This window comes from Cryptomeria japonica, chromosome 6 (genome assembly GCF_030272615.1).
Source record: "Cryptomeria japonica chromosome 6, Sugi_1.0, whole genome shotgun sequence".
In the NCBI taxonomy this organism is placed as follows: Eukaryota; Viridiplantae; Streptophyta; class Pinopsida; order Cupressales; family Cupressaceae; genus Cryptomeria; species Cryptomeria japonica.
Genome location: NC_081410.1, coordinates 520,655,452 through 520,666,999, shown reverse-complemented (window position 1 = coordinate 520,666,999; position 11,548 = coordinate 520,655,452). Strand labels below are relative to the sequence as shown.

At 34.3% G+C, this 11,548-nt stretch overlaps 1 protein-coding gene across 6 annotated transcripts in view; it reads right to left on the bottom strand.

Annotated features, from left to right (window-relative positions):
* Window positions 1-1,472: 1,472 nt before the first annotated feature.
* The window catches only part of LOC131067952 (uncharacterized), a 217,358-nt gene continuing 207,282 nt past the window's right edge, over window positions 1,473-11,548 (bottom strand). For 4 of the 6 annotated variants that reach the window (XM_059207458.1, XM_059207455.1, XM_059207456.1 and 1 more), the window contains one exon: window positions 3,453-3,952. In XM_059207458.1, coding sequence (XP_059063441.1) covers window positions 3,797-3,952 — 156 coding nt within the window. In that variant the 3' untranslated portion in view covers window positions 3,453-3,796. Of the gene's footprint in view, window positions 1,897-3,452; window positions 3,953-11,548 lie in introns of those variants that run through there. The other 2 variants (XM_059207457.1, XM_059207460.1) reach the window with 2 other exon arrangements.

Below are 11,548 nucleotides of genomic sequence, written 5' to 3'. Positions count from 1 at the left end.
CTTTTCTTTTTAAATTTATGAAGTACGATGAAATCTAGAATTCACATAGAATTATACCATGATTTGGTGTTGTGAGGACATCTAGAATTTGCAAATATCTATATTGTATTCAAAACATTCAACTTACTCCATCTTTAAGCTTGTATTTTCTCAACCCCGTGATTGTCTTTAGAATATTACTTGGAAAAATAACAATAATTCTTGTTTGTCTAGTTTCACATTGATTGACAAGATTCCAAGTCTAATTTTGTCTTCTCATTACAGATGATTTCAAATGTTGGTAGAATACAATGACGATACTAAATAATATTCAAACGTCTTAAATGCACCATCGAAGATAAAAGTGAAAAAAGAGCACAAATTGTCTAGTGATCTATTAATTCTAGTAAAAACTGTCTTAGTGTATCTAAAGATTTATCAACTCAATGCTCAAATGCCACATAAAAATATGCTTATTTTTGTGCTAGCATCTCATTCATGTCACTGGGTGCCCTTAATTATTGTATTTGACCACAAGGCTTCCATAGGTAATAATGGTTTGAAGGTTTTATAATGCAGTATTTAAAATAGTCAAATTCAACACCCTCGCACTAGGTGATAAACATGCCTTCCAGACATTTTCCATCATCTTGAGATACAATTCCAAATTTTATGTTCTTTGAAAATATTAGGTCTATTTTTACATTTTCATAATAGTAACACTCCGCAATAAATTTTTCTATTTAAAATGAAAGACCATATCCAAGTAAACATCGACCAGCTTATTTAAATACTTTGAAATGGTTCTAGTGAAATGAACTGATGATGTATTCATTCCAAATCTGCTAGTTTCTAAATCAAGTTGGTAATGAAGGCAAATTGGAGGTTTGTAGCAGAATTCGAAGGCAATTAGAATTGTTTAAAGCAGAAACAATAAAAAAGGAAAGCAATAAGACTCTTATCTTTGAAGTGAGAAAAAATGAGCAATCAAGAGATGCAAACAATCAACAGAATTTGGAAGAATCTATGAACTCAATAATGGGAAATAAAATGATATCAGATTTAGACTACATACCCCAGGCACAAAAATATCGCTCAAAGCGAAAGTGGTTGCAAGGGGGGCCAACATGGGAGAGAGGGGGGTGTTAGAAACAATCCACATACCAAATCACAAAGGGATGAGTAGCTCAGTCGTATATCACTCCAATGGCAAATTCTCTAATTCTGGTTTCAATGAGCTAGTCCAAGGCATTGGTGCTATCCTATCAACCATGGACTTTTATTTGTATGGCCTAACATACAACCCCAGCATATTAAACCATGCTACAAAATAAATCACTATCAATATGCTTAATAAGGTTAATAATCCACCAACAAACATGTGGCTTTTAAGGTAATACTTTCGACAACTTATTATATTTGGTACAACTTGTTATGTTCAAAGAGACAAGTTTCTTCACAATTGCATGGATAGGAACCTTAAACAAAAACAACTATCTTGATATCAAGATAACTATTCGAAACAGTGCCAACAGTATAAGGTGCTACAAGAGCAAATAAAATCCCGCTTGGTCCGGTGGAATGAAGGGCCAAGCTTGAGAGCTAGAAGCCAGAAAAACATACTGAAGGAGCAAGAGGATGTTGAATGTGTGGCTAGACACCTCAAGTCCCTCCATGAGGATGAAGCAGCTGTAGTGCTGGAACATCTCTAGGTCTTGCTTTTTGTTTCTTCAAGATGACTATCATGCCTCTTAATAATGTTTTGTGTTAGCCTTTGGGCTGTGTTCCTTCCTTCTGCTTTGTCACCTAGGACTCTTGTTTCTTAGCTGCAACTTGGTTGTCTTTAGTCTGTACTTCTGTTGTTTTCTTAGACTTTTACCGAATAGGGGAGGGGCCCTTCCAAATCCTCTCTTTTGCCTTTAATTAAAATTTAGATAAAGAATTTATATAAAATCAGAGATTTTTTGACAGAAACATTATCTAACTGTACAAAATAGAATAAAACAATAAGTCGCTTAACAACAATCTAAATGAGTATCTTATGAAAACAATTTTGTTTTATGCTCTTAAAAAACCAATGTCCTTTACGAGACATTATGTTGATCATGGAATATTGCACCTCACTCTCACATATATGTATCACTAAAACTATGCTCACAAAAGTTTCCAGACAAGTTGACCAACTGATGGTTTGAATTTGCCTAACAAGAAAAACATCACTACTGTTTAGTGTCCAAGGTACTAGCACTAATGGATGTTGAGCTATATGGTAGAACCCCATGTGTACCATATATACCTAAAGAAACCCATAAAGTTCATACCCTTATCTTGTCAAGCCAAAAAAGTCTTGTGACTGAAAAATCTGAGTGGGGCAACAAATCTAGAAAAGTTGATTAAGTATGCAGAACCGAAATTGATTGTAAATTGACAGTCTCAAAAGAAAATGAAAGGGGAAGATTACTGCCATATTGGCCAGTACCAAGTAAATAACAAAGTCTCAGAAAAGAACTTTTTAATCATTTTGTAATAAATGCATTTAACTAACGATGTTAAAGACAATTTTATCTAATAATTTACCATATAACTTAAAGTTTCATCATAGAAACCTTCCTTTATCTACTGAAACATTATTGAGGAAATCCGTAACTAAATTAAACATCATTTGTTAAATATTTTCCATTTTCCCATGCATGTCACACGATAGCAATGTTGTAGTTGAATCCTATGAAGCCCAATTTATATGAGACTGCTGGCCAACAGTAGTTGCATTGGGACTATCCTGCCATTTAGAAGTTCTCAAATAATAATAAAATAGAACTTGGATCTGTGCTCACCTAAGCATCTCATAGTATTTGGCATACAAGAGCACAAGAATAATTAATTGTGAGAATTGAGAAATTGAATTCAAAGCAACCAATCTTAAAGACAATTCACATTCTGATGGAATCAACAGTACAATTATGAGTGCATGACAATCTAGATCTGTCTCATTGATTTATACTCATCACTATAAGTTGAAAGAAAATAGAATTTGGATCTCAACTAAGAATCTCATGTATTTGGCATACAAGAGCACAAAAATAATTTGTTGTGGGAATTAAGAAAATGAATTCAAATCAGCCAATCTTAAAGACAATTCACGTTCTAATAGAAACAACAGAACAATTATGAGTCCATGACAATGCAGATATGTCACATGTCTCTTTGATTTATAATCATCACTATACGTTGAAAGAAAATTGAATTTGGATCTATGCTCACCTAAGCATCTCATAGTATTTGGCATACAAGAGCACAAGAATATTTTATTGTGAGAATTAAGAAATTGAATTCAAACCATCCAATCTTACACATGATTCACATTCTCATAGAATCAGAAGTACAATTATGAGTGCACAACAACCCAGATCTCTCTTGTTGATTTATACTCATCATTATACAATAAGAACTTCATAGAATTAACATTACAATCATGAATACACAACAATCTAGATCTCTCTCATTGATTTATACTCATCCTTATACAATAAGAACTTTCCCAAGAAGTGTTTTGGATGCAGATTTTAAAAATCTACAATTTGGTGCAGACATCTTTTCCTTTAACACTGCTATCATATCCTATTTTAAAGGAAAACTTTTTTTTTCAAAGATTCTCTAAGAAATCAAAGGCTTGATTATAGCCACATAACATTTTGAAGATGAAATTGCTTCTTCACGTGCAGAGATCATTTTGAGTTCAAAATTATGGGAAATGCAAGTTAACATGGACAGGCAATTTAAAGTCGGGTCTATCAATCACCACCTTTGCACTGAGCCCTCACACATTCTTTGAAATTGTACTTGAAATAAATTCATTGTAATCTAGGAACATCCAGAAATAACTGAGTGATATTTCACTTTGTTCACTGAATTTTATGTATCTCTCATATAGCTGCTTCAGATTCCGTGCAAAAGTAGCTTTAACTTCAAGCACCTGGAAGATTTAATAGTTCTATCATTTATGTTTAAGAACATAAATTACATAAATATGTGAAAAACGGAAACTTGCCCCACAAAGAGATATAAAAAGAAACTCTATTTTTAACACGAGTCCTAAATCTTAATAGAGATTAGGATTTTTAAAAGAAAGACGTACTGTAAAAATGCAAGCAAAGATTATGAATCAGACACATCTGAATGGTAATTCTAATAATAACAATGCTCTCAGCCTGAAAGATGATGTATTCTCCCAAGATTATAATACTATAGTTGAACTTGCTGTCAACAATAAAAACACCCGAATGAATACTTCAATGAAACTAAAAGAATAGAGCTTCACTTAGTTCCTTAAGGATTATCATAATTTACACCCTGCTCATTTTTTAGATAAAATGAGAAAGGTATGACATGATAGCTTTGTCATAGCTATGGACTAGAGCTACAGCCAATATATGCTAGAGAGTCCACCTTCCTTGGGTTATTAACTTTTAATTGAGATTGGCATCATGATTGATGAGTTATTTGTATAAAAAATTTCTAAGAAAAATAACATGGCCCTCATAAATTGGATGCAATATTAACCACCAAGAACGAATCACCCCAATTCCTTGAGGAGAAATGTTTTAGCCATCAGTTAATCTCTGAATGATAGAGAAAGGAACAAGTGAGGAAGAGAGAGTGCAGGGTGGGGGCGCAAGGGGAAGGGGAAAGCAGGGGTGGTGGACAGGGGATACAAAGCAGAGAAGAGAGAGCAGGTTCACTGTACCCTCTAGGTGCACACTATAGCTGATACATCAACCTCTATGCTATACATTACATCCATCTTAAAATAATATCCTCACAGATGCCTTCTAGTTGCTTGTATTAAAATATTATTGTAATAATTCGTATATAATGGTCAATTTAGTCTTTAGGATAGACATTATGAATATTCTTTATTCTTTCAATTTATTAGTTGTAAGTCTTATCTTGTTAGTTGTCACTCTTATCTTATTTGGATAAAGCAATTTGTAATCTTATTTAAGGAGACTTCACTCCTTATTTAATATCAAATATCTTGGTAATTATTATGTGTTATATTTTTCATAATATGGTATCAGAGCCTAACTCAAGCTTCAAGATCAGTGAATGCATGTAGAAATACAGACTGCTGCAGGCAATGATGGCTTATATGCTTGTGATGCATAACGTGCCAAAGGAGCGTCATATAGAATAGTAAGGTACCATATAGAATTGTGTAGAATATTTTGTGTGAAGTTTCTACAAGGGAAAATCCTAGTGTTTGTATGCAAAATTGCAGATTTTCCTATTGAAAATCACGTACACTATTTCTATCAAAAATCACAGATTTTTTAGCCAAAATTGTGACTTCATTTTGTAGAATCATGTGTTTTTTAGAAAATGAAATTGCACAGCATTTTTTCCCTCTCAAAATCGTGTTAGGGTTTTGACAAAATTTGCATTGTTTTTTTATATTAAATATCGTCGCTGTAATAGGATTTTATTTTGGGCGATTTTGTTTCAAATTGTGAAGCTTTTTGTAGTGTCCCTTTCTACTAAAAACCCTAATTTTTGCCCTAAATCACCATTAGCACCCTTTGAAAGAGTGCAACTCTTCATTATTTCTGCCCTTTGAAAGGGACACAACCTTTCACAATCAGATCTGCACTTCTGATTCCCAAATTATCCCCCCTCAAATGAGGTTCTCTTCTCCCTTTTATATCTCATGTTTGAGGGAGTCAAAACTTTTCATTTTGTCTATTGACCATTCATTAATTAAATTTTAATAATATTTAATTATATTCTTTTATATTTTAATTTTAATTTTTAGTATTTTAATTTTATTATTATTATTTATTATTAAATTCTATTTCAAAGTGGGGACATTACAGTCTGCCACACCCAAGATTGCTTGTCCTCCAGCAATGATCATGGAGTGTTCAAAATGACTCCCAATATGAAATGGTATTGGAAACACACATGAAATAAACATGCTGGAAACATATCAGGCATGAACCAAACACAAAGCATACACATGGGCATATGCAAACACGAAGCATACATACAAATACATGTATCGATAGATCCCTTCTTATTGACTAGAATAATTCATTGATTCGTGTTTACCCTACAGGATGGCAGGATCAAAGCTCTGATACCATTGTAATGTCCCTTTTTAGTAAAAAAACCAAATTTTTGCCCTATATCACCATTAGCACCCTTTGAAAGAGTGCAACTCTTCATTATTTATGCCCTTTGAAAGAGACACAATCTTTCACAATCAGATCTGCACTTCTAGTTCCCAAATTATCCCCCCTCAAATGAGGTTCTCTTCTCCCTTTTATATCTCATGTTTAAGGGAGTCACAACTTTTCATTTTATGTCTTTTGACCATTCATTAACTAAATTAAATTTTAATTATATTTAATTATATTCTTTTATATTTTAATTTTATTATTATTATTTATTATTAAATTCTATTTCAAAATGGGGACATTACACTTTTGGCTGCATCTAGAAGATTTTTTGGCAATTTTTTAATAAAAATTGAGATTTTCAAACCAAATCGCGGGTTTTGCAATACCACTTAGGGCTTTCCCTAAAAATTACGGTATTTTTTTAGCCATTTTGACCCATGTCTAGGGTTTCAATTCAAGATTTTGGCATTTTTTTAATAAGATCATGGGGTTTGTTGTGTGCCTATTTATTGGTTCTAAATGTGCTAGAATTTCAGTTTCAAGATAAGGGATTTTATTCCATTAGTGAGGACTTTTTATCCATATTTACAAATTGCAAGAGGGATACCTTCATTACCCAACATTATGTTGGAAGGAACCCAATGTTTCATAGGAAAAATTACAACACATGGAAGCAAAGCATGCTTGCGATCTTTGAGTACAGATGCCTCGATAAGATTGTCCTTCGTACTAACACTCAACCAGCAGTTGCAAGTAAAGACCAAGACAACTTTGATGAGCATGATCGAAAAGTTGTCATGCTAATAAAGCTATTGGTGACCGAGGGAATTCTTTTGGAGGTTCAAACAAACAAAACCTCTATAAAAAATTTGGAAGCACCTATGAGATTTGCACGAGACATCAGATAAAGGCAAGGCCTTCTTCTTGAAAAATATGCTTTTCTCAATCATGATGGATGAGAAGATGTCTTTGTAGGAGCAATCGATAAAGATCAAAAACATTTAAGATCAATTGTCAACCACGGGTCACAAGATGGAAGAAGAAGATATGGTGGTCATTTTGCTAAAAAGCTTATCACGAGCCTATGAACATTTTATTGAGAAACTCAACAGTACATCTACCAATGTTGACCTAAAGTTCGAAGAGCTGTGCAGAAATCTCTTACAGTAGGATAGATGGAAGAAACAGTTTGACAACAGTAGTGATACATAGAGTGTAGAACAAGCGTTTGCAGCCAAGGAGTAGGGCAAAGGCAAATAGCCTCAAAAGAAAGGACAAGGGAATAATGAAGAGATGTTGAAGAATCTAAAAAACATCACATGTCATTATTGTGGTAAAATGGGCCACATGAAATAGCATTGTAGAAAGAGGTTGGTTGGAAAAAAATTCCAACCCAATATGGCCTCCATCAATGGCTCATGTTGTAGAGCATTTTGAGGCATCATCCTTCTATGCTTTCACGGCCAAATGATTAGAAAACCAATCAAAGTCTTCAGCATGGTACATCGATTTTGGAGCATTTAGACATTTCGCCAACAAGAAAGATTTGTTCACGGTGTACATGGCTTAATCAAATTGGGTTATCTTTGGTGGTGGTGAGTACATAGTTGTTGGCAGAGGAAATTCCAATATTCCAACAATGTTTTCCAGAATTCCGACTTACTATTTAGTATATAGATGATTCTCTTGTAAGATTTCAAGGTTTTCTTAGTTATCAAGAAATGGGAACTCATACTGAAACAAAAGACAAGGAGGGGTACCAAATCACCTTTCTTCATATATATCAGAGATAGGTACTTGGGGATGTGGGTGAAAAAAGTTTACAATAAGAAAATTTTAATTAGATAAGATAATTAATCAATGGCAATACAATTTTAAAAATGCAAAACACTTACAATCAAAAAACTAATATTTTATAGTGTAGAAATAGATGTCAATGGAAGCATAAGTTAACAATATTGGCATTTGATAATCATCAGGACATACACAATTTAAGTTCAGATGCAACACATTGATTACACATGAATAAGAACAAATTGTCAAGACTTGTGACTCAAGTACATACTACACATTGAAATACTAATGACTGCATGCAAAAAAAATAAAAAACATAAATGTGTTTTATCTCATCTAATGCAGAGAGTTCAACTCCTATGTTAGCTATTCATCAATCTCCTAGTCCTCAATTAGGATGCTTTCCAAATATTTATCAATATCAAGTTTAGGATACTCTACAAGGAACCAAACTAGGATAAATCATTGACGCCATTTGACTCAACCACCTCATCCTCCATGAGAGTTGTGTCTCCATCATGTGTCACTTGGTTCCCCTTCTCTCAAGGGTCCAATTTTACCCTAGGTTTATACAAGAGATTAAAAATCATATATGAATGTAGACCATGTTCTTAACCTTCTTTGACCCTAGTCAGTTTGTATTCAAAGAATGGATGAAATGGTAAGTATTCCAATTCCTCTCACGGGATAAAGAACTAACTAGTTTTGAAAGTATTTGTACTAAAATTGATTGCACGTCAAGTGCCTCACCTCCATTGTCCCACCAGCACTCTATTGGGTCTTCCTTAGCAATCATATCATAAAAGGCTTACGCAATTGAAAAATCACTTTGTCCACATGAAAACTTGTTCCACTAGGACTTGATAATGGACGCATCCTCTCACTAATAAATTGCTTTCATTGCAGCCCAAAACCCTTCCATTGCATTGCTATTCTTAGGGACCTCTTCTCGATGGCTTTTGTATAGTGCCATTCTAATGGTCAACTCCAATTTGAAACCAATTTTTTTTAACACCCACAAAAATTACTGATTTCTATTATGCTGGCATTTCCTCAAACAGTTTTCTTTCTGTTGGTTTCTATCTGTTTTCAATGTCTTTTCAATAGGATTTGTTATAGAACAATGCAATATGCAATATGCAAATAGAAACTGTGCCATATAATTTTGCATCAATAACATCACAATAATAGATAGATGTATTTTGTCATACATACATGGTGTCATTCCATAATAATGTTGCTCATATGATGTGGATACACGACAGCCCTAAGAAATTTGAACCCCTTATTCAAAGATTGCTACTATCACATACAACTACACTGCTGTAGCGTAACAATGACTAGCTGCAGGTGCATATTTTGTTCTAAATTATGAATCTGCTCCAAAAACTCTGCCCAACAGGTTTGAAATTGTTTCTAACAGCTGCACCTTTAATATAGAGTCACCGAAACACTCCCAGCTATAGCTCCTTGTCTCTAAACAGCCGCACCCATCCCTCAATACATACAGTCTGACCAAGAAATAGCATCCAATCTGCCCAGTCATAGTCCCATAACCCTCATGGACCTCAATGTTCCTTCCTTCACTCCCAAGTACCTTTAGTCAGCCAAGAGCAAATCGCTACCATCTTGTAGTCACACCTATTAGTGAAATGTGGCATCACTCATAAATTCGCCCTTTACAAACATAAGGTTTTAAGATCCCAAAAATATCAATGGCTGGAACAAGGGAATTTTCTCAAAACAATCGTCTATCATGCCCCCTATTTCATCTTCATGAATTAGCAATAATCCCCCAGAAATTTATTATTGTTTCAATCTCCAATACATTTGAAAAACCTTCAACTCAACACCAAGAAACCTGTAATGAAAATACTCTGAAAATCCTCTTTTACTGGAAACATTCAACTCACAGAAAATCTTTGTATGAAATTGCTCCAAAACTCCAGCATTCAGTACAACAGTAGATTTTGGATAAATCTACGAGCAAAACCTGTCCTGGACAAAGTAACTTTGAATGAGTCGGATACTATTAACCAGAGAGGATCTTTCACCACCATGATTAATCTTCTCCAAGACAGTTTTTATCCTCAAGAAAGCTGAGATGAACCAAGTTCAATCCCAAAGAAACACAAGGGTGTTACCATACAAAAATAGAATAAAATACACAATCCAAATGAGCTCACCAAACCTCCTCCTATACTTTTTCCCACCGAAATTTCTGGAAAACATATTTTAAAATGCAATTTTCATCAAATAACCCCTTTTCGGCTCCAAAAGACCTTTTATAAAAATAAAAATGATATTTGATATGCAAGGTCCTAATTTTAAGCATCCATGATTTAAAATTTTTTATCCCCTTTCTAATGAGCTATTATACTAAGGTACTTTTTAAATTATTTTGATAAAATTAAGAAACCTTCGTAAAATAATTAAACTGAAGCCAATAATCCACTCAAGTTGCAAAAACTGCCAAAAGCATTAGAATTAAAATCTAACCATATTGGAACGATACCGATGATCAATAATGAAAATCAGGGCCAACCGGGTGCTTCCTATAAATAGACACTCTCTCCAAGAATCTTGGAGAACACACCAAAAGCCGGAATTCACTTCAAAAAGTGTCATAGTGGTCCTTTAGACCAACTGGGTTCATTGCCAACATCAAACATCCCCTCAGACAAAGGTTGATGGTAACTGAAAAAGCCGGTGCTAGCTACAAAGCTAAAGTGACAGAAAATGGGGGCATTACTTTGGATTTAAACCTGTAATGGTGACAATATTAGGGTTTACTCCGTTAGATGTATGAAAACCGCTAACTTTTACTTAAAGACCAGAATTAGATAGATCTAATCCTAGGAGATCTGAATGCTGATCTAATTCCAAGGGTGTTGAATGTGCCCTCTTCTTTCCCTTGAGTTGAATTGATTTATTGAAGATGCTGAAATTAGGGTAAATGTGTCGGAATTGGTGTAAAACCGTGTAAATAGTGAGCTACAGTCGTCGGATTGAGCCATGAACCTAGATCTGAGGAATGTAAGAGGATTTGGACTTATTCCCAGAAGGAGCTCCTGATTTGTCGGGACCGGTGTGACGGTTGCTCTTGTCTTCTGAACTTTTAGCACACCAATGGGGGGATGATTCATCTTTGTAAACAAAACTTATCCTGAAGATCGCAGCTCCATACCTGCTTCCTACACACAGAAAGAAGGGGAAATACGTTGGAAATAGGGGTTTGCCTAAGTCAAACCCCGGTTTATGAATTAACCTTGAATGAAATGTTGCAAATACTAAAATAAATGATGGAAGGATATACCTTCGATCTACAATGATTGATAATGATGCTTTGCTTCTTGAATGTAATCACATATGTTGTATGAAATGACATGAACATTACAAAACCCTAATATCACACACATGTTTGCATATGAATGTTGTAACTTGCTCCACAATGATTGAATGAAGAATATGCAACCTTGAAGACCTCTAAAAATGCTTGATGATGAACACTTCAATGCTTGAATGCTTTAGGTCGAATGCTTGGAGTCTTAGTCTAATGCCCCTACTAGTTAGAGATTACTGTCCTGCAAAACAGATTG